This window comes from Drosophila santomea, chromosome 3R, assembly GCF_016746245.2.
Source record: "Drosophila santomea strain STO CAGO 1482 chromosome 3R, Prin_Dsan_1.1, whole genome shotgun sequence".
In the NCBI taxonomy this organism is placed as follows: domain Eukaryota; kingdom Metazoa; phylum Arthropoda; class Insecta; order Diptera; family Drosophilidae; genus Drosophila; species Drosophila santomea.
Window position 1 is genome coordinate 13408353 of NC_053019.2, and position 27921 is coordinate 13436273.

Here is a 27921-nt window from a genome sequence, read left to right on the forward strand (position 1 = left end):
CCACACACACACACTATCATACGAAAGGTGAAAGGGGGGTGGACATATTATAGGAAATTTGATATGAAAACATTGACTAGCAGCCGCATAAAGCTTTTAGCCTTCAGCTGTGCGCACACACAGCCGCTGTTAGAAACGAGGAGGTATAACAGTTCAGCGTTTTCGGCTGGTCCGATGGAAATTCTTCCTGCGGCACCAAGAGCTTTCCCAAAACGAAGCTGAGGCTGGCCAAGTTTTTATTCTTAGCTTCGATTGATTGCTGGCCGGGAAACCGAATGCGGCAGTGGCTAAGATAAGCGCTAAAAGACATAAACGGAATGGCCAAACATTTGCCAGACAAGTTCAGCTGATTAGGGTATTCACAATGTTTGCGAACTTTATCGTTTTTTGGACTGCCTTCCTGCTAGTACTGTACTGTAAGAGGGGGAAAGCAAATAAAGTTAAATATTTTATTGAATGAATCAAAAGATGAACAAATGATAATGGCATACATATGTACAAAATTAGTAATTTTTGGGTATAACTGGTATAGTATTGATGTTTATGCCACTACAAAATTATATTAATATTTGCATCTCCCTGCTTGTGTAGTAATATTACCTAATGCAATGACCAATTGCAAATGGTCTCGTCTCGACAACTTTTCGATTAAACTAGCATATATACTATCGATTTAAAAAAAGTTTTTAGACGTTTTTTTAAGAAAACCATTACTTAGCTTCACTCTTAGATCGAACCTCGCTGCCAAAAGCTATTTTGCAAAGCTTTCCTCGAAACTGCGCGTCGCAGTGCGAGAGGTGACAACCCTGCCTGCAGTCGGCATGCAACTTGTTGCGCCGGTTTGCGCTTCTCAGTCTTCATTCCATTCTCGAATCCGTCGGACGTCGACCTCCGACCTGATCTACAACTTGGTTTGTTATTGTTTGCTTTGACTCTCTGGCATTCGGCTGTTATGTTGTTTTTGATCTTAAATTCGTGGGTGCGCGATAAAACGTATTTATAAACTACTTACGCATAGTTGGCGTACGCCTATAAACTGGCACATACTTCAGATTCGGCTAGTCCAATTAATCCGCATATTCCCGTGGGCTAATTTTGCCAACCGGTTTGTCGGCGATCTACAATTGTGTTTAAGATGACTTAAGATGGGCGATGACTTAAGAGGACACACCCCGCCAAGTGCAGTGCTTACTAGCAGTGTGATTTGCATAATGACGACATTTGTTTTGAGAGTGCTATAATCACCACTTGATCGAGGAATTCGGCACGAAATCGACGGTCGAGGTCTTGACCTTATACTTTGCCAGGTTCCTAAGTTTGGTCACAATCAGTTTTGACGTCAGTGTTTCTAAATTCAGCCTCAAAACCGAGCCAAATCGGTCGTTTGTATGTTTGTCACGACTCTAAAGTGAAATCGATGCGCAGAAGAAAGCCATTCAAATGCATTTTTCGTGGGTAAAACCTTAGTGACTGCATATTTGAATAATATTTAAAAATTTAAAAATTTAACAGTTTTTTAGGAGAAAGCCGAATATTTCATCATTTTGGTATAAAGAAAAATATTAACAGAACGCGAACTTTAGTTTTGGATATCTTCAAAGGCCTAACTCACGGTGTAATTGTATAATATATCATTTAAAATTGCAAATGACTAACAACTATTTATAAATGAGAGTGGTATTCAAACACAAATGGGGTTTACTGAAGGATTTACTTGCCCGAATAACTTGACATTCACTATCTCAAATTGGAACGTTGATACAGCGATAGAAAATAAGAATTAGAAATAGAAGTGACGTTTTAGAAGCTCTTTTAATTAGGTTAGGCCTATCAGAAACGTGTTGATCCAAAATGTATGGTTTAATTTGTTAGCTCATTAAAATCATTATAAAGTCACATTTTAGAGCGCGTATAAAATAAAGACTTGAAGTTTTTCATGAGATCTGCTCTATTTAGAAGACAACTGATAATCTTTGGTTTTTTTTCTGACCACCCACTAAATAAGAGCCGTTGTATTTATCTTATCGCACAGCTGAAATCGCGCTGAACAAACAACACCACTCATCACGATGCCCAATCCACTGTGGTTCATCTTCTGGCTGCTGGTCTTCTGGTTCGTCTCCTTCTTCGTGGCATTCTTCTGCGCCTTCTTCTACATCTGGGTTTACGCATTCTCCTCCTGCATTCCCGCCCTGGCGGTAAGTGGGTTTACTGAGTTTTTTAGTTTTTTTGAGGAGCAGCATACGAATTTATATGGGGGGGTGAGTCAATTACTTTACCAGCTTATTGCATGAGGCACTTTCCTTATCGGGCCGTTAAGATGTTTAACCCATTACTCATTTCGGGAACTTATCAGACCCACAACCGGAGCTTATGGGCAACACAGATAACCGGCCCCGCTTTGTAGGCCCACCCACACCCAATGCCTACAATAACATTGCTAACCACCGACTTGTTTCGATATTTCCGCAGGGCATATCTGACATTCTGCTCCAGGGAGTCCAGTTCCCGTTCTACTGCGGAAAAGCCATGTTGGAGGGCAAGCCAGCATTCTAAGGAGGAGCCTTCTCCCATATCAATAAACTAAGTGCCTTACTGATAACTCCTGTTTTCAATCATTTTTTACAATTTTACAAATAAACTAAAGATTTATTAACTTAATTTTAAAAACTTAATTTTTTTTATTGAGACTGATTGATTGACTCTGATATTACATTTTGTTTAATTGTTACACTTTATTAGACTTTATAAATTCACCTGATGGAGTGATTCTTACTATCTTTACGTACAGGCACACATTAAAGTATCAAGCGATGAACAATTTATAATAGCTGTTATCACTTGGTATGCATGCGTTATGTTTACCTGTTATCAGAGCCAGTGAATTCGCTATTGTATCAATCACTATTGTTACCCACACTCAAGAAGTATTTTCCATTGATTACATCTCTTCTTTTCATCCGCTATGAAAATGCACTATTAATACTTTGCTGGCAAACCAAGGTCACGATTTTTATATAGTCACAAAGCAAAACACCTTTCGAAATGATTCTATTAGTTAAATATTACAGCAAAGCAAATAGTTCGTATATAACTGCTTTGAATGACCACATTTATTTAGCAATTAAATTTCTAAAAGGATGAAATGTAATGAAGCCATTTCATAGCATAAAAACACAATCAGATATTTTTAAAGAATAAATTCACTTTCAAGGACTACAACAACTAATAAATAACTTTATTAATGAAAATCAGTTAACAAAATATAAAAATGAAAAAACTAGATGTTCTAATTGCTGTATTGAGCACGGTTTGGAACCGATTCCAAAGTTGGGGTGAATTTATTTGGTGGTGGAGGCCACTGTCGCATTCTGCTGACCACTGCCTGGGGCGTCAGATGCTCCGGACCCTGAATTTCCCGCGAGATCCTGATGTCCGGTAGCCTGAGAAAACGCCTCCTGTTCGCAAAGAGCGCGCAACTCGAGCTCACCAATGAGCTGCATCACCCGGATCTTGCCTTCGGTGGCCAGCTTCGGCGGCAAGTTCTTAACGGTGGCGCATATGCTGTCGAAGAACAACTCCAAAGAATCGCGCGGTGGCGTTACAGGGGACACTGGTTGCAGTTGGTAGGATTGCAGCTGGCGGGCTGCGTAGGAGGGCGTCGTGTGTATAGGCGTTATGGTGGCCTTGGAATTGATCTCCTGGGCTTGGCACATCCCACTGGGTGGTGTACTGGGCGCTGAAATTTTCTTAATGGTGATCCTGCATGGCGGAGCTACTGTTGCAGGTGTGGAGGAAGTGGGATAGGAGGATCCAGAAGACGGAAGACTTTGAGGCAACTCGTTAATGGTCACATGTAGTGGCAGATAATCCAGCATGCCGGAATGCTGTGAGTCAGTCTCCGAGGTGCGACGCTGCTGCTTAATGGCGGGCTCTGTTTCGAGATCATTCTGCGCATCCAGTTCTGGAGCCTGCTCCTCATCGTCCACGAAGTCCCCCTCGGTTTCATCCAGTTCCCCCTCCTCCTCATCTGTCTCTTCGTCTTGTGGATCTGTTCCGTATTGTAGCAGACCCTCTTCGTCCTCGGTGTCCTCCCACTTCATCGCACAGGAACTTGATCCATCTCCGTTCGGATTATTTGCCTTGGCGGGCAACGATTTTCTCTGTGCATTTTCCGAGTGCTTAATGCTGCCCTCGTGCTTTCCTAGGTCAGATCTCTTGCAGCTGAGCCTGCACTCGCACACCGCGCAGAACACAAAGTGCGGATCCGTCTCATCTGGGAGCAACCACGGATATATTGCCTGGTACTCCGGTTTCGTCTTGGGTCGAGGATACTTCAGAAGGGCGCACGGCCGTCGTGGCCTGTATTCGGAGCGTAGGGCATCTCTGGTAGGGAATATAGTCAGTAAGCTATAGTCACTGGTCTCTCACTTAGCTATACTCACAGTTTTTCCTGAGTTAACTGGAGGTTTGACATTTGGGCAGTTCTTTTCCAAAATATAAACAAAATCTAGTACGGTATGACCGTGGCGCAACAGCACAGGAATACCACATTTCACGTTCTACTATTTCAGTTAGAGTTGTCACCCATTTCAGGTCTTTGTTTATACAAGATTTTTCTAAATAATCAACTACATATGTCTCTTAGGTTATATAATATCATTTTTTAATATGCTTATCAATAAAAATATATGTACTGATTACATTTTTTATAATATATTATCTTGAAGAACGTTCATTTAAGTTATGTAAATTCGCTTTTGGTGTGAACACAATGTTTTATGACCTTTCACAATAAGTGTGACCATGTGTAGTCAAGCTGTTGCATTCTAAGTATTTTTTGTATTTCCTTAGTATATTGTCCTTTGCCCGCCGGTTTAATGCAACAGGACGGTCACATTGGCCAGCGCCTTGACTGCAAATCCAAGTTTTTGCTTGCACTTCTTTTTATTTGTTTTAGCTTATACCGCATGCTGTGATCGCCCGAAAGCTGACAAAGATTTCAGCAAAGTCCCTGGATAACCAGCGGTCTGGAGCATCTGGCGATGGATCAGGATACGAGCGCACAGGTGAAAAACTTCGATGTTCCCAGCGACGCCGGCCTCAAAATGGCGTCTGCAAATTGCAAACCTTTGGCGTCGACGACGCACGAGCTAAAAATCATGGATGTAGAGGGAGGTGCTGCGGTGGCTCCGGATTCCGTCGAGGAAGTGGAGACCCCCATGGTCATCGTGGTGGATGATGACGAGGGGGAGGAGAACGAGCACCCGATGCCGGATGACGCGGGTATCGAGGACATCATGGACGATGAACATGCTCCATTGGTGGCCGAGCTACAGTCCGCTCTAAATAATCCAGACGACAAGGCCAGCGAGGATCCCCTCCTAGAAGACCAGGAACGAGACCCCGATACCATGTCAACCAAAACTGAACCCTCCAGCGATGCGGAGAGCAACCACTCGTACCACGATCCAATGGGCCTGCTGGAGAGGATTGACAACCATGATCCGGGAGACAGCCAGGATGATGACGACGACGATGACGAAAGCAGCAATGGCGGTGGGGCCATAGGATCAATGCGCCGCAAGATGCCCCGCGCGCAGCGCTGGCTACTCTGGATGAAGCGATGGCCCTGGATCCTACACGAAGCCTCCGATGGCACCTTAGCCTTCTGCCTTTACTGCAACATGACCATCAACGTTAACAACCGCTCCAGACACATCCAGCAGCACAACATGTCGCTCTATCACCAGGAACGCGAGTGCAACTACCTGGCGTTCAAGAAAAGCGAGGAACAAACTCGAGGAGCGTGAGTATCAGTTCTAAAGATTACAATTGTAAAAATCGCATTACCTAAAAGTTTATGTGGCCTTGATACCACAATTTTTTGAGTTTATTAACCCGCGGAATGAAGTAACTCAACTCTTGAAATGCCTTTCACTTTGTAAAGGGTTGTCTGAAGTCAAGAAACCCCATTGTTTTGTCAAAAAAAAAAACGGGCTCAAGTTCCATTTAATAAGGGGAGCGCTACACCAAATCTGCATTAATTTTCCAATGTGTCCCAATTGTTTGACACAATAAAACTGGTGCACGATAAGCTCAAGCGTGTTTCAGAATAATTTCAATAAAAAAAAGGTCGGCACGCATTGTAAGGAAAATGTTACCTTTAAAAAAAAACCTCTTTATTTTTATTTCAAAAATAATATTGGTAAAGAAATGTCAAAATTGTATTTAGATTATCGCGAATTTTAGAACACTTACTAATTCCCATTTTCCGTAGAACCAGTGACAATGAGGTCAAGCACGAATTCGGCACCAAAAGCTATGTGGCCGCCATGAAGCAGAAGCGAGTCTCCGAGACCGAGGCCTTTAACAACTTCAACTGGCTTCGCTGGCTCCGCTGGCATCCTTGGCTAGAACGTTCCCACCCCACAGGAACGATCGGCACATGTCGCGTCTGCAACGTGCGAATGAACGTGGAGTTTGTCTATTTGCGGAAGCGCCACGAGACCACCAAAGGTCACATGGAAGCCCTCCGCAACATGGATTCCGATAAGCCGAGTCGGAAGCGAAAGAGGAGCAAAAGCAACAGCGAGACCGCTGGTGGCGACGATGAGGCCGAGCAAGAGAAGGAGAAGGAATCTGAACCAGAAGTTGATCCGGAGGCTGCTCAGGACACTACTGTGGTTATGATGAACGGCGAAGTGGACTCGGGCGACGACCCAAGCAAGTGGTGCGAGCTGATTCCGGACACCAATCCACAGCAATGTCGATGCACGATTTGCGACTGCACAATGGCGATTACCAGCTTCCTGCGGCACTGTAAAACCAGAGTTCATTGCCATAATCTATTGGCTCCCGCTGAGAAGGGGTGAGTATTGTCCTACGGAACGGAAAAAAACTCTTATTCTTGAACTTCCATTTTGTGTACTCAGCTCTTCTGATATTCGCGGCATTTGGGCCATGTTTGCCGACTTGCATCCTTGGTTGATTGCCGATCCCGAAGACCCCAGTATTGGGTACTGCAGCGTCTGTCGCAAGCGATTCATGTATGGAAACTCAGAGATCAAGCGCAAGAACCACGAGAACTCCGAGAAGCATACCTTGGCTGTGGCCGCCGCCAAGGCAGCCATTGGAGTTGGGTTGGGCGATGGTAATGACGGCGAAATGGACGAGGGCGACAAGGAGGAAGAGGAAGTGGAGGCAAGTGAAGCTCAGTCAGAAGCTCGATCGGAGAGTGAGGGCATCGAAGATAACGATGATGACAATTGGTCCGAGACACAAAAAACAGGAAAAGGGTATGTGGTCTATATTATTTGCAATGATTAACCATATTAATAATAATTGTATAATTAATTATAGTTTTGCTATCGAGCCAAGAAAGGCCAAAATTCGAGCTGGTGTACGTTTTTACCCGTGGCTATGCTACTCCAAGGACCGAAAGACTCAGATTTGCAAATTTTGCCGCGTGCGCTTCCACAACGAATCGGCAAAGGCGCGGCATGAATTCAGTGCCCGGCATGTAAAGCTAGTGAAGCAGTTTAAGGTGCGGCAAGCCAAACTATCTCAGGTCACAGCCGCGTCAACAAGAAATAAACGGCAGGATGATGAAGAATCGCAGGAACAGGACGAGGAAGATGGAGAAGAGGAGGACGTAGAAGAGGATGAGCAAAGCTACTCCGATTCGGGCACCGTGCAGGCAAGAAAGCCTGCTCGATCGGCTAATAAGCTATTCGTAAAGCCCATTCCGGCAACCATGAAGGGCAAGGTAATGGTCTGGAAGGGCCGCTTTCCGTGGCTCTCCTACAAAAAGACCGAGCAACGTGGAAACTATGCCTGGTGCAAGCTCTGCGAAGTGTCCCTCTACCTACCCACATCCAAGTGGGCCTCCAAGCACCAGAGGACTTCCCGGCACATACGCCTCCGCATTGATCGAAAGCGGAATAATGGTGGCAACCCGGTGAAAACAACGAACAAAAACTCAGGAGAAATTTCCGCTGTTGTGGCCACAGCATCGGCTTTGGCCAGCGGCGAGGCTAGACAGAAAGCGGCTATGGCAGAGCTGCAAGCTAAGTACAACTGGTTGGATCCCGATGCCAATGACGAGAACCACTGCCACTGCCGTGTGTGTGATACCCGGCTACCAATCAAGGTCTTTTACCTGCGTCAGCACGACTCTTCGCGCAAGCACGCCGAAAATCTGGAGCGACACAGGGCCAATGCAGCCGCTGCCGCCAATGCACCATCAGTTAGTACCACTTCCACTGTTGATGCGGAAAGGCAGGAGTTTGGATTGGACAAGGAGAGCGAAAACGATATGAGCGTTCGGTGAGTTTAAGATTTGAAATCGCTCCATTTAGCATTACTAATAACGACTCTCATTATGGCTGCTCAGATCCGATGGCAGCACAGCGGAACCGCCGGCAAAGCGTTCTCGACGCTCAATGGAGGTTCGTCGTATAATACGCGCCCTTCGCGACTCAATGGGCAAACGCCGGGATGAACCCTCCCATATGGACATGGCCAGGGACATGATATGCTCGTCGTTTGATATTGTTTCGCGCTTGCGGACTTTGGAGCGGGAGGCGGCCGCACACAACGAGTCTACGGTGCAGGCACTCCAAACGGTGACAGTGACACCGGGTAAGCCACCGGAGCCCCGACATGTACTGGATCTATTTTTTGATAGCATTTCGCCGACCATGAAGTCCCTGCCGCCTGACTTAGCCGCAGAGGGAAAGTCCAAAATCATGCAGCTCGTTTGTGGCTTGGAGCTTCGTGCTATGCAGAGAAATGCGACAGCGCCTAACACAGCAACAGTGTCTGTTTCCTCGACATTGTCTACACCAGCTTCGGTCACCCCAGTTACAACACCTCCGGCTCCTACTTCAGATCCCATTGCTACTGCTGATGTAGATATGCATTCCACGTGTATCACCATCCTGGATGATGACAATACTGTGCAGAACAATAACGAGGTTGAAGTCGTACAAAATAAGCCAGCTAGCGGCACTTCCTCTACCCAAGTGACCATCAACGGCAGCCCCAAAGACCTGCCAGCGAATATACGCCGTATCTTAAGTTCCAACCAAATGCAAGTGACCAACCGCTTCGAAGCGGACCCTGTGCGTTGTGTCCCGCTGGACAAACTAACAACTCAAAGTCGGGTCAACGGGAACGGAAGATTAAGCCAAGGTGGTTCTTCAGAAGCACCATCCACACCACAGGCGGACAAAAGTAATGGTAACACGTTGGCCATGCTCCGGCAGATACGTGTGAACAATAACAACAGTTCCAAGATGATCACCATTACCAAGACGCCGCAGACGCAACAGCAGCATCAGCCACAGGGAAGCATGACATCGACTCCAATAATGCGGGGTGTTCCCAACAGCAATGGGAGTCAATTGACAACGTTTCGGTCAATGGTGACCCATAACCGCAGGCCATAGAGCTTCTAGGAAATATAAATCATACGTAATTTTAGAATTTGTCATTGTCATTATTTAAATTCGCCTCAATGAGATATATTTAACGTTAAAGATGAATACTTGCAAGCAATTATTCGAAATTAAGAATGACCACTTCTCTCGAGGTACACGAGCAATGGAGTTTCTTCCAAGATAGCACATAGAATACAGACCCCTTCAAAACGAATATGTTGCTTCCGGAACATGCATGTTTTGAAGACGCTTTGTTTCGGAATCATTCCAGTACCAGAAAAATTAAATATTTTTTTTTTTCATTAAACACATTACAAAATGGATTTATTTGTTAGGTTTATGGACTTTTTCATGTCCGAAATATAGTAAACTGTATGTCTTTTAATTATAATCTTTACTAATTCCGGTTCATCCACTTTGTGGCGGCTCTGTTTAAGTCTAAATTCAATTTCAGTCGTTAGGAGTGAATCTTACGATCAACTCAATTCGTTTTGATTCCGTTGCTGGGGCTCCGCAGCTGGCAATCCGTTTTGAAGCACCGCGTTTCCAGGCTTCTCATCGCTCGTTATCGTGGATAGCTCGATTTCTCGCAGTTCCCCGAGGAGCCGTCGCATCGAACTGTGCATGAATGCGTTCTCGGGCATCTGATAGCCGCCAGTTGCAGAGAGAGCAACGGGTGCGTTAGAGGGAGTGGAGGAGGTTGATGGCTTTGGCGGTATGCTGATAGTGTTCAGCTGCTTTTGCTCATTGGCCTCCAGAGCCTGGTCGATGGGCGCCGATCGCTGGTGCAGCGGGAACATGAATTTAACGTCCAAAAAGCTGCATAGCTCTTCAATTCCGTCCAGTGTCCGACTGAGTTCTTCGCTCCCATTTGCCTGCTTTCCCACATGATGGCGCACAGTGCTTAGGTAATTCTGCAACTTGCTTCGCGCTATCTTGATTACAGTTTGAGCGTTCTTCAGCTCCAATCGGAGTAGCTCTGGGCTCTGCAAGGGCCAAACACAAATATTTTTTAAGAACAGTTTATTTTGTTAATAACAAATACCCCACTCAATGCTGTTTTCATAAAAGTAAATGTTAAGTTATCACTATGAAATGTTTATGATAAGATTACATCTTTTAATTGGTGGCCCCAAAACCCCAGTCTGACTTAACTAGTTTTGTTGATATAACTAAATGTACTCAAATAAATGATAAAATATGGTAACAGCGAATTGTTAAACGAATCATTTCCAAGTGAACCGCTTAAACGACAAACGACAAACTTACATTCTCCAAGTATCCATCCATAGCAACTCGATGGGTATCTTGCAGTTTGGCCAGAGCCGAAGAATCCGCTGCATTGCGCTCCTGCATAAAGGTTATCTGCCGATCAATCTGGCTACCACTTGTGGCCACCGAAGAGGTTTCTGAATTGGTGCGCGGGCGTTGTCCAGCAGGTGGAGGCACTTCCTTGCCCGCAGAACTGTTGGCAAAGGACACACATGTGAAGGCGTTTGGCGGATACTCAAACTGCTTGGGATTGAGCATGAATAGGGCATGTCTCAGCACCAAATGAACGTCCACATTGTTCGGATAGCGCATTAGATATGTCAATGATGTGGTGTAGTCACTAAGAAGCACTGATATCGACATAAGTTACGCCATTATTTTTAAACTAAAGCTCTAGGCGGGAGTACCCACGTTTGTCACGGATGTGCACCAACATGGCCACTAGGATGTAATTGGGCAGGTCGAAGCGGTCGCTATCTGCGAAGATGGCATCCCAGAGCAGCAACAGGTCCAGCAGCAAAAACTCCCGTCCAAAGAGAAGTCTTAGCCATCGACTATAAAAAGAGAGATCATTTGGTTAATTTAAATATTCATTTTTAAGAAATGAGTAGCTTGTTTGTGTGATTCACTTTTCGAAAACAAAAAGTCCGGATTATTTTAAGAATACGCATTAAGCATTACTAAATAGCTAGATATTTACAGGGTTTTAACTAAAACCCCCCACTTTTCATTGAAAACTCACATGCCGAATATGTGCAGCGGGATTTCCATCTTTTGTAGATAATGGTGCAAGTGCTGGTCCTGCTTGGCGAGTATTTTGTCCCGTATGAAGTTCAGCTGGCCGATAACCTCCGCCTCGGTCGGCGTCTCATTGTCCCCGGGGCTCTGAAAGAAAAGTGGGTAGCGATAAGGGCTGGTTGCTGCACCCGCAAACTGCGACGCACCTCGACTCGCTGTTCGATGTGGCCACCGGGTGTGGAGACCAGATTCGAGACACGATAGTACGACTCCACGGAGGCCATGAGGCGGGAGAACAAAGAGCTGTGAGAATCGCATTGAATCAATATAGGTGGATGGCATGTTAATTAGACTACGTACTAGGTATCAGCTTCCAGATAGGCGGGATCCAACACATCCAGCAGCGTGGGATTGATATCCGTCTTGGCCAGTTCGCTGAAGTGAAGGAGAGACTGGTGATCGCTGTAGACCACGAATATGATGGGAGCCAGGATCTCGTGCATGCCCTGCCGGTAGCACATGTACGGATGCTCCCTGGCGTAGTAGAAGAGTATGTTGACCATTGCATTCTGCACCAGAGGCTTACGGAAAAAGTCCACTCCCGGAAAAGTGCGCACCACATCCTGCCGGATGACAGCGAAGAGCTCCTGGTCGCTGAAGTACTGATTCCATACGCTTTGCGTGGACTGCGACAACGGATCATCGTTGCAGTCCACGGCCAGTTGGTGGGGATTGCGAACGTAGTCTGCCCGAAACTTGTCGTACCTCACTCGCTGCTGCAGTCGCTGGCCAGCCCAGCTCCGATGCTCCGAGGTCAGGACGCGAAGAAGAAGGGCCCAGTGAACGCTGCGGAATTTTGACATCTTGAGATCCCCGGCAAATGCCGACTGTCGAAGACTTTCCGGGTCCGCATCGAGGGTTTGCAGCAGCACCAGCCACTCCTGCCGGTAGCGCTCCACGGAATTCATGGCTCCCGCCTCTGGAATTTCCAGAATTGCACCTTTTCCCGGAAGATGCTCCAAACTTTCCTTTGCCGCCGATCCGTTCAGTGTAATGGCTTCTATTCCCCAAACAGTCATCGCTTGTTGCTGGCTAGACTCTAAATGCAGGCGGTTCTCCGCTCCGTAGCCATGTCCACACTGAATTTCGGTAGGTTAAGGGGGGTGGCGGCAAATTAAACAATAAACGATGGGGTTTTGCCAAAGAAAGTGGATTGAATCCCAAGATCCCAATAGCAGTGCAGCAGTGTGACCGTTGATTGTCCGTTAAAATGATACCGCGCAGTTCCGCGATAATATACTAAAACGTATGTAAGCCCTATTAAATACCGTAAATTAACGGATATTTCAATATTTTATTTATTCAAGTTTTGAATTACAAGGTCATATGTTTTTTGTTAAATAAATCTGTTTATTAATATTTATATTATATTTTTTAATATTATATTTTGATACATATTGAAAAAAATGTTGTATAAAATATATCGTGTAAAGGAACTCAAGTTTTTATATTTAAAAAAATAGGCTTACATTTAATAGAAAATGGTGAAATACACAATCAATATTATAAAAACAAAATATTTACAATCAATTCATAAGCATCTATTGATAAAGATAGTTATATGATAGTTTGTTGACTAAGTTTCAGAAGTGATCCTTGCTGTATCTTGATTTCGGGGGAGTACTGTAAACTGTATATAATTGTAAATACTAAATAACTGAATATCGATAGAATTAATTGAATAGATTTAAGAATGAACGATAGTATCATCGATATATCGAATGTAGATAAGTGATTGAGGAGCAAGAAGAAAGGACTTTGGATCGAGAAGTTGAAGGAGAAACATCGTTAATAAAGAATATATAAAATTGTTACAGTACCAAAATTATTATTATTATTTCCATTAGAATTCAGCATCTTTGTACAAAATGAAATAATTGCTGTAAGCTCATATCAATTGGTGAAGATCTAGCCAGAGTACTAAAATATGAAATCAAAGCGAACACATCATTAATAACAATTTGCGCAGAATCATTGTATTTCCAGAAGATTAAATAAACGAATGTGCAACCAGGCAACCATCAAATTGCTTATACACTCTAGCCTTATAAGCTCCAGCTTCCAAGTTTTATAACACTCTGCTCTCTGGGCATAACTGATAGTTTACCTAAAGAAGCGCGAGTCTGTTATTGTTTGCCGATCCGCTTCTAATGAGCACACATATGAATCCATTAGACAAATATCCAATAAAAGTTATTGGCTTTAGATTCGCATCTATTTACGCGTTCTGCTTGACGTATGTAGTGTTTATCAAAACTCTCTATTGAGGTCAATGCTTGTCGCTATAATATGCAACAATTAATTCATGATAATGCCAAATAGTCGGCAGCGAAACGGATCCAACCAGGAAATAGAAGACAATAACGAAATGCGAAGATCTCGGATCGGTTCGGTTCGGTTCGGTTTCGTATCTTTGGACAGGCAGAAGTTTTGCCCCTCTTGACATGCCAAAAATTTGCTAATAAACCAATCAAAATCTCTGTTAATGTCCCTTAAGTTTTCTAATATTGATTGTGTGCCGGTGCCATGACATGACGGTCAATGTCGTTTTTTGATCTAGTCTTGAGTCTTGAGTAATTTTTCTAATCTCTTTTCGGGGGCTTGAACTTGAACGATCGTTTGGCTTTGACCCAATGACTGAATGTCGAACGTCTGCGGTGGGTGGATTTGTTGGTTCGTTGGCTTACTGGGTGGTTTGGTGGTTCGGTGGTAAGGTGGGTCGGTGGTCAAGCGAGTGTGTCCAGGGTGATAATTATGCCTTCAAGTACTCCGCTGAGATTTATGGGCTGCATATTCTCCACGCACGAAACCATAAATTTGGAAAATAGTATATTAATGCAATGGGCGACTGCATGCTAATCATTGCCACATTGTAGAGGAGCGATTAACGCAATAAAGAACAGTCTTTATAGTGCATTTGCATTTAATCCAACCGCCGCATAAACGCAACCATGTAGTCGCACGTATGCGTCACATTGGCTTCGATTTATAATTTCTCGGTCAAAGTCAATGTCAATGCAAATGGCAAAAAACCAGCAAGACACCGCCGCATTCGCATTAATAACAATAATCAGTCAATGGGGCTATCTGGCTTTAACCCCCCACCACGACCCCACCACCAACGGAAAGCTCACGAAAACGGTCGAAATGCGAACGAGTTTTGGCCGCTTATCAATAGCTTTTGCTATTGCTTTTGGCCTGAGAACTCGTTTGCTTTGCGCCTGACTTTGGGCCCTGTTACAATTTGCCTTTGCCTGCTTAGCATTTTGTATTTCCTGATGTTTAATCAGCCAGCTGAAGACGCTGAAGTCGAAGTCGAGACAGCAAATCGATTTCGGGGTTCACTTTTTGACTGCTTTAATCGAAGAGGTGCCATGATTTCTATGCAGCCTTTATTTAACAAAATTTTTAAACGAAATATTAAGCTCAAACTCAAGCTCAGTAAGACTTCATATTTCATATAGAAAGCCATTAACCTTTTGTTCAAATTTTATGAGCTATTATATATCGAAGATATTGATGGATAACATCAAATAAAATTTTTTGATTATTTTTTAAAAATAATTGTATTATTTATCACTCCTCCTTTTAAGAAACCATTGCAACCCCATTTATCTCTGTAGTTTATCTGAAACATAAGAACATCAAAGTCTCAGAAAATTTAGTTGAATTTACTTTAGAGATTTTTGTAAACTACACATGGCAGAGAAAGTTTCCTTTGAGTTCTAGGGGTTACTGGAGACTTTGACCAAATCAATGATCGTTACTATTAACTTTTTCGCCATTCAGCAAAGAACAAAGTATTCCCGTCCCATGGAGAGGGTATTCCAAGAACTGCCGGATCAGTCTTTGCCGTCATAGCTCCAATGCGATCTCGACTTCATCTCTTCATTTGCAGCAAAGACAAACGCGAGGTTAGCGTCGATTCTGTTGGCGTCGTTTTTTCGCGCAGCATTGGCCTTTTTGTTTGGCTTTGTTTCCATTTACATATTTTAATTGCTGGGTCTGTGGGGCTATTTGAGCTTTTCGGAGGTCCGGTCCCCAACTTGTTTACTGTTACACCTATGCGGAAGAGTTCGAGGCGGAAGTCTGGCCAAATCCACCGGCTGTGTAATGTGTAATGAGGCGGGGGATTTCCAAAGCATCTAAGGCCTAGGCATCGATTCGATGATAATATATAATATATCTATAATAGGGAACCGATAACCTTGTCCGCATCTAAGCAAGGGTCACGAGGTTAAATGTATTTAAATGGGAATGGGATCTGGAAGCATATATAATACGTTCTCTTCGAATTCCAATGTTTATATTTATACCCCGTGAGCTCAGTCTCGTGTTGGCCAAAAACTTGTTCTATTCGCCAAGCACACCAAACAACTTGATCTTTAGATAAATAAATCTTTAGACGCTTGAGAAGGTTCTATCAACTGGGCGGGAATTTAAGCCACGTTTCTAACTACTTGCCGATCTAGTCCTACGTCTGATTTCCTTGATTTCCACTAATTCATTGTCTGTTTAATCATGGCATCTCTACTGTGAAGAGTTCTTGATTATGTTTATGACGCATATCTCTGGGCAGCATTTTATTCACTTTTGCCTTGACTGATATCGTTAGATGGGTGTTAAATGAGCTGCCCCCGGTTTATGGTGTCGACCGACTGGTTTTCAGCGGATGAAATTAAATAAGGGCCAATTTGTGACTTCTATTAGGTCGCGAATATAAGTTGGTAACCAGTGCTCACTGAAAACACATGCATATTTATGCAAATCCACTTACACACCAGCAGAGACTCAAGAATAGAAGCTCCCAAAATACATATGTATATACGAACAGGCCAGAAGGCATTTTAAAACGCCAATCAGGCTTGCGATCTCCCCCAGAATTCTAAGCAGGCTTTCGGTATTTTCGATGCTGATCATGATCGACTTGTTAATGAAAAGACTTCGAGCACTTGGTGACGAGTTCTTTGAGCCACAAAAAACCAACTTCCCCGGGGCCAAGATTCTGTGTAGCCAGTAGCTACCACACGGTGTACGGAAATGCTATTGCGCCAAAATAGAAAATATCATCGAAAATTTTCGGGCGTGGACGAGCAGAAAAAGTTGGAGGGCACGTGATTAATTTGCTAATTTCTGCGATCCGGCGTCTTCAATTTGTTTTATGGCTTATTAATGTTTTGCATGGCTTATTCTTACACTCTGGCAATCGAATGCCAATGCCCTGCGAGCTCCCCAGCACTCTTAATAAAATGTTTTACATTGGTTTTTTCTTTGAAGTACCTTTCAATGTCCTCCGTATTGTTAATCAACCATAAACTTGACATAGCGTGTACCTACGATTCAGCTTCAAAAACAACAATCGGGCATATTTTATTTATCATCAATGCGTGTAGATTATTATTAAATATTAAAAAGTTATAAGAATAGGGAAAACACTTTTCAAATATTGAAATAAATATAATTTATTTAAAATGGATTTAGTCTCGTGTTCTATGTAAAATACTTACAGTAGGCTGACCGAATTACGAATTAAAATGTATAGATAGTAATAATTTAACTACATACAACAAGTATTCAGCAGCATGCCTACTTTATAACTTTATTCATTAAAGTCAACTATATTCACCAATAAAACTCCAACCATCCAAACGTGCCAGCCACGAGTATTCATATGAATGGGCGTGGGGCTGCTGGACGAAAGAATAGTCTAAAAATAGGGATACAGGCTTACGATCTTGTGCTAAACACTAATGGATTTGGGTTGTACGCTGCCTGACAAGCACCTCGAAATCGTAAAAGCCATGTTTGATAAATTGGCCAACGGACGGCCTGAGAATCGCAAAGCGGCCAACGGCATTCGGCCAAAAGGATCGCCAGAAGCGTGTGCTGAAATGTATTCCGAATGGGCAAATAAACGAGAAAAAGAGCATTAACATATTATCCATATTCAGCTGATTGCGTTGTGATGAGTGACAATGAGATCGGTATTGCCAAGTCCAGATCGCGTTGCCCTGGAGATCCATTTGGGTTGTTCTCCTTATCCGATCTTTAGCTACACAGAACAAAAAGATTAACCTTAATTCTAATAAATGGAGACAACGATAAGGCTTCCTAATCTGCAATCTTTCGTTTGGTGCTTATGTATGCCCGATAAAATCATATGTATTTTTTTACCGCTGATGATTATATATTTTTATTGTGGGCTCTCTGAATATGGGAACCAAATGCAGTTTTCGATATAATTGCTTAAAAATGGTCTTGAAGTACTGAGTAACTAATTTAGTAATTGATATATGCTTTTAACAGATTTTTCACCTACAAATTTATCAAGATTGTTTAATGAAAAGACAAAAAAAGTGCTTATACTTTTTGTATCTGTATCTTTGGTTGTTTTGGCATGAGTGTATGGACACACATCTACGGATATGTAATGAGGCTTTTGTTTGATTTTGTTATTATTTTTCATGGCACATTTGAGGCGTGTGGTTACGTGACATTGTGCTCTTCCTGCGGCAAATCAGGTATTTGCATAAATATTTGGTTAAAGCGATCGGCGGCACCTGGGTGTACTGATTTGGATTTTCACGCACTTTTGCACTTGAAAACGTTCAGCAAAAACTCTCTGTGCCGACCAATTTGTCACCGGAGGAACTGCGTCATTTGAACAGTGTTTTCGCAACAGCCGCCAGCGTGAATTTCAATTAGTTGCAATTAGTTCGGGCATCGCATCACTTTCAGAGTCTTTTGCTTACGAGTGAAATGTAAGTTGAGGTAATGCCGAGTTGCGTTTGGTTACGGACCAAAAGGTTAGGGCCAGGCTAAGTCGGGCCAAAAGGCCGAGGAGCGTGTTCGCCGTGTAGGTACTTGTACTTGTACTTAATTGTGCAATTTTCGCCACTTATGAATTTGCCAAGAACTCAAGAACACCAAACGACCTTGGCTAACTCACGACCCACCGCCTCACCATTCCCTGTCCAATTTGAAGATGCTACTGCCATTTTGCCTGTCACATTTGTATGAGTTCTAACCACACTGCGCCATGACAGTCATTTAGTCAAATGTGTTGTTTTTTCTCATTTTAATCGCTATCTTCAATTTATTGAGGAAGGCCTTGCAGTTTGCGCGGGAGTTCGATTGCAATTCGGCACTTGACTGTGCTTTTTGCACAATTTGCACAGTGGCTAACGATTCCGAGAACCTGTTGTATTCTAGTTACTGCTCATCATTACTACTCATTTTACTAACACTGTGTTCTTACCTTTTGAATAGATTTATCTGGAGTATCGGTCAAGGTAAATATTTCCGGTTGACCAGCCAGCTTATGGAAAAAATCAGGTGGTGCTGTAAACTATTTTCCGCTTGGGGATTTTTTTTTCCCGATGATCTACGGAAAAGTTCTCGTTGAGATCTTTTATTTACAATATAAATTTATTGTTTACAACCTTCAGTTTGTTTATTTTCACCCTAAAGCCATATAATTATACAAAACATTATGATTAATGTTTAAGTTAACTATATTAACAAAATAGTTATTTTAAAATATGCTTAATATGGTTTTTAAGGTTAACATTTTGCAAAGGCAATAACTCACTAACCGATGCTTGCACTTCTAGTAATATTTCATCTAAAATTATTCGAAACCCCTAAATTTTGGAGGGTATTTAAATTTTATGACTTTAGCTGGAAATGTGTTCCCCTTAAGTAATTATTATCTTTAATTACTTGTCTCGTGTGAAGACATAAATATTTGTTGTCTTAAAATTGGTGAGCTCAACATAATAAGAGGCGTTGGAACTTGTGCACATTTTTGGATTATTTTCTATTGGCTTAATTTGTATTTAAAATACTTTTTGTACAATATAATAATTAAATGAATGAGTTTACCTGCAATAAATGTTATTTCCCATTCACAAATGGGCACAAAATATAGTGGTTTAATGACTCTTTAGTGGCCACGTGTTGAAAATAAACACTGGAATTATGCTGATTGAAATCGAAAGCCATAAAATCGTGGCATGTTTGTTTATATTTTGTTTTTTTAGGGTACTGCGATTACAGGCCAACTCGACTGGGAATCGGATGGAAACGTGATGCCAAACCGGTTAACCCGGCGCTGTATAACCCACTGAGTAACCACTATGCAATTTCAACCTGCAAGATGCAACATGTGACCTTCGGGGCCACGAAACCTTCGGTTCGAGAAGGGGTTTTTGACACCACATGCAGGCAGATGGCAAACAATTTTAGTGGCCGCCACTAAACAAAATTAGGACCGGCTCGGTTCAACTTTGCGGCGTTGGTGTGAAAACACGGCAATTATCCAAAACCGCAACAACGCGAAAACTGTCAACAAAGGCTTTTTTGGACCACCTTTTCTTAGCCTACGATGCGGTAATTGCTGTTTACTCAGCGAGCTCTACAAAAAACACCCAAAAGAATCGAGTCATTATTGGCCCATTTCATGAGCCGGTTGGCCAAATATTTGGACGGACTAAACAGCAATTATATGTCGGCCATGCGGCGGGGAAAATGTCTAAAACCAACCGACAAAATGAATTAGAATCTGTGACCAGTTGGTCAAAATCATCCGAATATGCATATGGAGACAAGGCCGAGGTAGCAAACTGGTTAACCGTTTGGCATCTGACATACATCGCGTTATATATGGCCCAGATCCTCAGAAAAGTCAGAACGTTATATAATACCGAAATTCGAAAACATGTTTCCCAAGCACTTCATTAGCAGGCGGTACAAATCCCCAAAAAAAAGATGAGAAAATAAAAAAGAAATCAATGGTCGACGTGACGATCTCACTTGACCGATAGTTTGAACCGCTTGACCCGTGATGATCCAAAAAAAAAAATGCACGCAAATAAACTTGGCCAAAATGTAGTGGCTTCACTTCGTACGTGAGTAGAGCCACTAACTGATTTCCAGGGGACTTACCCCTAATACATATAATTTTATTTCAATGGAAAGTGCAAGTGAACTGGATATTCTATGCTATCCGCCTGAAGACCAAGTTCCACAACAGCCACGCGCCGAATATTATGAGACGCATACACGCAAAAGATATAGCATAAGCGACCCCGGCCCCGTATATCCGAGATCCGATTCGCCCCCATACGATACCATCGGATCCGATCTAATACGATCCGATCCGATCCGAGCCGATCCGAAACGATCCGAAACGATCGTCTTAAGAACCGAAGCGGCGGCAGAAGCGTCGAAGTAGCAAAGAGACGGCTTTAAATTTCGGTGTTGGTTAACTTTTGAGGCACTGTATCCATCCGCCAGCTCTCTCGGCCCGATCAGCGTCTCAAAGTCTCAAAAACCAAGCGTCTAACGATCGATCGCGGTGCGGTGTGCGAATTCTTTGAACTAGGCGCTTAAAAAGCACTGCCAGTTGCTACGATCCCTCATACGCCGTGCATTCATCGCGCCTCGTGGACGTGCCGTGTGTAGTGGCTGTAAAAAGCGGAGAACCCAAGCGAAAAGCTATCATATATCGAGGAATCGTCCTTATCGAGGAGATTCGAAACGAACTCTAGTGCCAACAGTGATCAAGTGTAGTGCGAGCAAAACAAACTCAGCGGATTTTGAGTTTTCCACTTGGATTTCTACATATTAGTTGCAAACTCAATCCTTAAAGGTGAGTGTGGGTCACATTTCTTATAGAGACCGAGCATAAGAAACCAGTTTGCTTTTGGAATTGTTATTGCGGAAGTCAGCAAATAGGAAATAGAAGGAACTCGATTGCCCATCATAAAAGTTTGAGTCGAATTTCAACAGCTATCGACAGATAGCACTTCAATCAGCCATGTGATTCACGCATAGAAAATAGCATTTCATGGAGCAATAAATTATATTTATGAAAAGAATTTAATAAAGCGTATGAGGCAAGACCCAAAAAGTAGTCATTGTCGCCTCACGTAGCCCTCATAATTCTTAAAATTATGCTAGCCCTACATGGAACGAATGGAATTCTGTATAGTTGACTTTAGGAGTTTAGTTTCACGAATCGATTCGATTCGAGTCGAATCGAATCTCTTTTTTTCTAGCCGCAAGCGCTAATTGCGAATGCGTCAGAGTGATATATAAGATATAATGAGTATGGATGCCACGCATAATGTGGTCATAAGCATATTAAGTCCGATGGGATCTGCTTAGATGGAAAGCCCGAGAGTCCGTCCAGACCAGACCAGACCAAAGTCACGTTCCCAGTTTCTGTTCTGGGCTCCATCATGACTGATGTAAATTAGGTATGCGAAAAGCGTTTCCAGCTGCGTGCGGTGCTCGAATCGATCAATGGTGCTCCTCCCGTGGTATCAATCACACCCCGCATTAGATTTGAGTCAGGTCCCATAACAATAAGCTTTCGCATCATATTTATTACTTCGACGGTGCTCTGTGACGACTTCCCGTCCCAAGAAAAACGGAGCACGAAACCCACAGATGAACCCTAAATATAAAGACACATACTGCCAAAAACCCCCCAAAACTCGTTGGCAACACCAACCTTGATTCGGCGTCCGAGAACCCGAAACAAAAGCAGTTCTATACATAAATTTATCGTGGTTACTTAACTATGCTAATATTCCGGTAAGGATGATTGAGCGCTGGACTCATCCGAGTCTCAAAATCGATCTGAAGAAGACCCGTGGCAAAACTAGTTTAATTCAGCCCGCGCGTGGCACCTGCATGATATTAAGTTGGCTGTAGGCTTCATCGTATATTCAATTACATTCCCTAGCACCTGATAACGAATTGCCTCCTAATAGTGGCTCTAATTTCCAGTGGTTTACATATCGTACTGGGGCAAAGGCCACCTTGTCCGAAAGACCGATTTAAGCAGGCGAATAAAATTCAAAACACACGACTTGACATTGAACTGCGGAAAGTTAATGGCTTCGAATCTATGCGCACAGCTAGCAGCACTAAGAATACTTTTGTTTTGAATCCATGCGAGACATGCAGCCGCTCTGAGGTCAACCGGTTGTCTAATTTATCTATTCTAGAGAGTTGAAGATCAGCCATTCATACAATTGGCCAACTTATTTTTGTTGCCAACTCTATGTGGCGATCTCTCGGCACCCGCAATTATTTAAATATCCCAGAGATAGAGATACGAAAATTGCACAGCTCCAAAGTGCATTGTGTGGTGCCATTAAATGGAGCCACAGGGCGTATGCGCAATGTGTCGCAATGAACTTTTTCACCTAGCCCGCGCTCATGAATTAATTCAGCTCTGCATAAATAACAAAGTTATTCAAATTCGCAAACTGTCTGCCTAAATCACCAATGACTTTGGACTCCTCAATGCATTTCTTAGAACTTTCCACGATTTTCCAGTTTATATACTGTATAGCATACTGCAGCATTGTATCAAATGATCTTGAAAGAACCTTAATGGTTAGGGTACACCTTTTGGGGTTCTTGACCAACCTTTTCTCGTTTTCAATGATAGACTCAAACCTGAGTTTGTAAAGAATGGATATGCAAATATTCCAATCGTCGTGTACAACATAAAAAATTATTGATTGTTTTTCTGCGGGGATTTTGTTGTTTGGATTTTTTCGGCTTGGGTTTTGGATTGGGTTTTGGATTGCGTTTTATTCGGAATTCTCTTTGTGTGCTTCCGGCTTGCTATCTTTGTATCAGTTTTGAGTATCATTGAAGCTGGCCAACTGCCGAAGGTCGCCGATCGGCACTCACCTCAATTGTGGTCCATAATTAGTCGTGCAGCTGGGGTGATGCCTTCCATATGGAGATTCATAGTGCCATAGTGAAATAGCAATGCGTCCTGCATTTAAATGAGGGAAAGCACTGCCACAGAGGAGCACCCTCCGATTGATTTGCATCACCACGTGGGCTCCACATAGTCGGGACGACAGGCCATAAATCAGAAAGAAGAATACTATTGAATGCCAATGGGATAAACTAATTGCTTTTCCGGTTTCGCTTGCAGATGTCGCCCAACATAATAGGCAGTACCTTTATATTGGCCGAAACGGCCATTGCCGATGGCAACAACAACAAGATGGCCGCCACACCAGCCGCTTCCGCCGCCCCTCCAGCAGTCGCGCCCGCCCAGAAGGTGGCCAAGAAGGCGGAGGCCAAGACGCCCGAGAACAAGCCCTACGAAATGGAGATCGTGTGGCTCAACGTGGGACTCTTCGTCATCCTCCACTCAATGGCCCTGTACGGTCTGTACCTGGTGTTCGCCGAGAGTGCCTACTGGGAGCTCTTGCCAGGTGAGTCTGAGTGTCAGCGAGTTCCGTCTTTGCTTTACTAAGCATCTGGATCATCTGCAGTTTATGCCACCATGTTCATTGGCGGTCTGGGCATCACAGCCGGAGTGCATCGTCTGTGGTCCCACAAGGCCTACAAGGCCAAGCTGCCACTCCGCATATTCCTCATGCTGTGTCAGTCCCTGGCCTTCCAGAACAGCATCTGGGAGTGGACCCGTGACCACCGTGTGCACCACAAGTTCACCGACACACACGCCGATCCCCACAACTCCCGACGCGGCTTCTTCTTCGCCCACATGGGCTGGCTGATGTGCAAGAAGCACCCCGATGTGACCAGCAAGGGCAAGCAGATCTCCATGGCGGACATTGAGCAGGATCCCGTCGTTATGTTCCAGAAGAAGTGAGTGTACCATAGATATGAGAGGTTTATCCATCCAGGGTGTTCTTGAATTCGGCTAACTAATTAATTTGCTTGCCCGAAAGTAGGCAATGAGCATTGATCTTCCAAACAATGTTGCTTTGATGCAACATGCAATGATATCAACTTAAATCCGATTTGGGACCTCGTCCAACTCTTACCCACTTGTATTTATAACAGTTAATATTTCCGTAGAATGTACTTTGTGGTGATGCCCATCTGCTGCTTCGTCCTGCCCATGATCTTCCCCTACTACGTGATGGGCAGCTCGCTGCGCGTCTGCTTCTTCACCTGCTCCATGCTGCGCTTCTGCCTGTCGCTGCACTTCACCTGGCTGGTGAACAGCGCCGCCCACTTCTACGGCATGAAGCCCTACGATGTCAACGTGAGCGCCATGAACAACAAGGTGGTGTCCACCCTGACCATCGGCGAGGGATGGCACAACTACCACCACGTCTTCCCCTGGGACTACAAGGCAGCCGAACTGGGCACCTACAGCTTCAACTGGACGACGGCCTTTATCGATGTGATGGCTAAGATCGGTAGGTTTTGTTGCACTTCATGCCCTTCCATGTATACTAACTCTTTCACCTTTCTATTATCACCCAAAGGACAAGCCTATGACCTGAAGTTCGTCTCCCAAGAGATGGTCTACAAGAGAGTCCTCCGCACTGGCGATGGCTCCCACATTGCCGCCCTGCTGGACGCCAACAACAACAGTGCCATCCCGACCAGCGAGCTGGTGGCCCACCTGGATCACGAGAAGGAGGAGCACGCCATTTGGGGATGGGACGACAACGACATCAGCGAGGAGGATCGCAAGGGAGCCAATGTGGTGAACAAGGAGTCCGAGTGCAAGCTGGATTAGAGATCGGGGGTCAGTGGGAGTTCACCCAAACGAACACACTTCTTGCTGCCACATCGGGTCTCCAGTATTTGATTATATTAATTGCCTATTCTCCGTACTGCCTGCGCATCTGAGTCGTGGCTGTAAACACTGAAAAAACTGAAAAGAAACACATACGGAGGATTCCGATCGTGGGACCCGATTTGATGGCAGCAAGAACATCTTATATATCAATGGCTTCAATTCCAAATACTACAAAACAAATGAAAACTATTCGAGATTAGTCAATGCAACTCGTTCGCAGCAACTGAGTGTTAAACAAACCTGCACCCTATTAATTCTCTACACAATCCTATCTCGCACTTGTCGTTCGGGGATAATGAACACATCTGCCACCCTCTCCCTAATTCTATCACTTTCACTATCACTATCACTATCTCTATCTCTATTTTTATATATTCATAAATGTATATTTACGCAAGAGGTTCTAGAATTAAGCGTACCTACTAAGATCTACTTTAAGCATCGACTTTTATGTGTGTGTACATTGTGTTAGTTATGTAGGTCTAAATTGTACATTTCAATCCAACTATTGTTGAAAATTATAACAAAATTATAAAAAACCAAACAAAAATATTGTAATGAAATTACTTTCGAAAAGGGTGGCATACGCAATATTTCTCAAGATCCAAATGAGTGTTTAAATGTTTAATTGATTAAATATTTTCATAGTAAAAACTATTTGTAATGGTGAGTAAACACAGCATCTATTATAACTACACTTTAATACAGTTGTCTAAGTCGAGTGCCAACTCGCTATTTCTATATCTTTACGACTTCTACTGTGTATAATTGCTGTAATTATATTTTGAAGTACAATAAATTTCGGCATTTCAAATTTGGCCTGTTAAAGGTAATTTGGCTTACCAAAATGTTAAATATATTTTATATCTTTTATTAGTTTCCAAAGACATAAAGCACAGATACGGGCATTAATGAAAAAATGGACTAAGGACACTAATGGACACTAATGCGGGAGCTAACTGTAGCTGATGTGCTGCTCCTCGTGGGTGTTGAACTGGGTACGGGCGGCATACAGTAAAGCCGCCATAAAGGCGCCATTGTTCATCACCAGCGACAGGATGGTGGCCATCTTAAGGGCTGGCAGGATGAAGGGCAGAAGGCTGCCAAGCAGAACGACTGGGAAGATCAGCATGGGCACCGCCACCTGCATCATGGTGACCTTGTACGAGTTCTTCTTCTTGCGCTTGCCCAGAATGCCTCCGCCGCCTCCCTCGCCACCGGCCACGCCTCCTCCGCCTCCCAACGCCCCCTGCTGCTTGGAATCTCCTTCCGCTTCCGGTTCGTAGGTCTCCACACTTCCACTATTCGCACCACCCCCACCTATGGACGGAATATTAATCAGGTTGAGGTCCATTTCTTCGGTCTCACGTCTTCGCGATCGCCCCATTCTCGATTTGGGTGCTGCAGAATATAAGTAATGGTAAATATCATATAAAAATATATGATATATATAGAAATATATATTTTTGTATCTTTCCAGCTTAAATCTAGTCATTGTTTTCAAAAATGTTATTGCCTTAATTTAAATTTAGTTTTGCTTTCTGAACAACATTGCACATAAGTGTTTCCAAATTTTGTTTCTGTTCTCAATGTCATCAAAAGTAGATAATCTAATGTTTGTTTTTTAAAACGTCTAGAATCGCAAGCTGTACTATGCTAATTTACAAATTTAAAAGATTATATAATACGAAATTCCCAGCACTGGTTTGGGTATGTGTCATATATTTTAAGATTACGAAGGCCACGCTTAAAATCAAGGTAGCCAATCTTTCTATATGAAATGCGACATTAATGTGTGAAAGTGTCATCTATGTATGCATCTTCACTCTTATTAATATTGAAGGAAATATAAAACGACAGCGATAACCAGTTAAAATTTAATATATTATTAACAGTCTTACATTTAAGACTGTACCTATGTATAAATAGATACGAGATGGATAAATTAGCTGATAAGCTCACCCTTCTTGATCGAGAACTTCAGTTTGTTGTCCTTGCTGGGCACAATTTTCACCAGCATTCCGGGGAGGAAGTGCATCTTGAGATCGCGATGCTTAAAAAACCGCTGAAAGTTAACGACTAATCGCTGGTTGAGCTCCTTCTCGGACATCTTGTGGTACTTTTTGCCCACCAGACTACCCATCTGTGTCTCGTCCCCGAAGAACTGATCCACAAAGTCGCGGGTGAGATTGCCACTGTTTGGCATCTGGCGGCGCTCCTCCATTTTCTGAAGCACGTACAATTTCGTGCAGTGTAGCATGCTGAACTCTCGCAGACACTCGTAGATTCTCATTGGAATGGACGCCTTAAAGTATGACACATTATTCGCCGACTGACTGCGACCTGTGCCCGGGTTCAAGTCTTCGCTAGGACGCACTGCATCTTGGCCAAGTGCTGGGTGGTAATTCAGAAGGAGACACAGGCAAAGTCCGAGCAGGATGTGCCAGAATAAGGATCTTGTCGAGTTAGCTCGCATTTTTGTATGTTTATTTCGCTTCTGCCTACACAACACAACTGCACGGCATCAGTGACAGTGGAAAACTGAATGCACATCTTGGCCAAGTGCAGCTGCCATCCTAGCCCGATTGTCTGGCCACTGAATGCCAATTCTTGGCCACTACTTTCCTCTGGCCGGGCCAACTGGTTTGCGATCGCCAACGCTCGACTGCCTCTTAGATTTAGTTTAGCGGGTCAGGCGGCACTCGCTCTTACTTGCAACATGCTGCAAGCTACTTGCCCCACTTGCATGACTTATGGCCGATACATTCGTTTGTTTACATCCAAAATTCTGTGTCCAGTTGTCATGCC

At 43.5% G+C, this 27921-nt stretch overlaps 6 protein-coding genes across 9 annotated transcripts; 3 read left to right on the forward strand and 3 right to left on the reverse strand.

The window, feature by feature from the left end:
- Window positions 1-823: 823 nt before the first annotated feature.
- LOC120453189 lies at window positions 824-2661 on the forward strand. Its single transcript, XM_039637755.1, has 3 exons — window positions 824-911; window positions 2033-2198; window positions 2473-2661. The coding sequence occupies exons 2-3, from the start codon at window positions 2070-2072 to the stop codon at window positions 2554-2556; spliced, it is 213 nt and encodes a 70-aa protein (XP_039493689.1). The 5' UTR covers window positions 824-911; window positions 2033-2069; the 3' UTR covers window positions 2557-2661.
- A 541-nt stretch (window positions 2662-3202) lies between these two features.
- On the reverse strand, window positions 3203-4597 carry LOC120453188 (protein suppressor of variegation 3-7). Its single transcript, XM_039637754.1, has 2 exons — window positions 4446-4597; window positions 3203-4386 (listed from the first exon to the last, which is right to left on the reverse strand). The coding sequence occupies exons 1-2, from the start codon at window positions 4475-4477 to the stop codon at window positions 3342-3344; spliced, it is 1077 nt and encodes a 358-aa protein (XP_039493688.1). The 5' UTR covers window positions 4478-4597; the 3' UTR covers window positions 3203-3341.
- Window positions 4598-4879: 282 nt separating this feature from the next.
- Window positions 4880-9828, forward strand: LOC120451141 (protein suppressor of variegation 3-7). Of its 4 annotated transcripts, XM_039634562.2 has the most exons (6): window positions 4880-5809; window positions 5893-5913; window positions 6281-6871; window positions 6936-7298; window positions 7363-8328; window positions 8396-9828. In XM_039634562.2, the coding sequence occupies exons 1-6, from the start codon at window positions 5046-5048 to the stop codon at window positions 9450-9452; spliced, it is 3762 nt and encodes a 1253-aa protein (XP_039490496.1). In that variant the 5' UTR covers window positions 4880-5045; the 3' UTR covers window positions 9453-9828. The 4 variants fall into 4 exon arrangements, with proteins under 4 accessions (XP_039490496.1, XP_039490497.1, XP_039490498.1 ...); XM_039634563.2 differs by lacking the exon at window positions 5893-5913; XM_039634564.2 differs by lacking the exon at window positions 5893-5913 and having other exon boundaries at window positions 6287-6871.
- An 81-nt stretch (window positions 9829-9909) lies between these two features.
- LOC120451142 (TBC1 domain family member 5 homolog A) lies at window positions 9910-12703 on the reverse strand. Its single transcript, XM_039634566.2, has 6 exons — window positions 11814-12703; window positions 11660-11756; window positions 11458-11600; window positions 11127-11269; window positions 10713-11065; window positions 9910-10429 (listed from the first exon to the last, which is right to left on the reverse strand). The coding sequence occupies exons 1-6, from the start codon at window positions 12530-12532 to the stop codon at window positions 9920-9922; spliced, it is 1965 nt and encodes a 654-aa protein (XP_039490500.1). The 5' UTR covers window positions 12533-12703; the 3' UTR covers window positions 9910-9919.
- An 8129-nt stretch (window positions 12704-20832) lies between these two features.
- LOC120453041 (acyl-CoA Delta-9 desaturase) lies at window positions 20833-25663 on the forward strand. The gene is made up of 5 exons (XM_039637561.2): window positions 20833-21165; window positions 23482-23767; window positions 23828-24164; window positions 24378-24724; window positions 24794-25663. The coding sequence occupies exons 2-5, from the start codon at window positions 23482-23484 to the stop codon at window positions 25048-25050; spliced, it is 1227 nt and encodes a 408-aa protein (XP_039493495.1). The 5' UTR covers window positions 20833-21165; the 3' UTR covers window positions 25051-25663.
- Window positions 25664-26068: 405 nt separating this feature from the next.
- Window positions 26069-27589, reverse strand: LOC120453739. Its single transcript, XM_039638571.1, has 2 exons — window positions 27076-27589; window positions 26069-26514 (listed from the first exon to the last, which is right to left on the reverse strand). Exons 1-2 carry the CDS (start codon window positions 27587-27589, stop codon window positions 26069-26071), a joined length of 960 nt encoding a protein of 319 aa, XP_039494505.1.
- Between the last annotated feature and the right edge of the window lie 332 nt (window positions 27590-27921).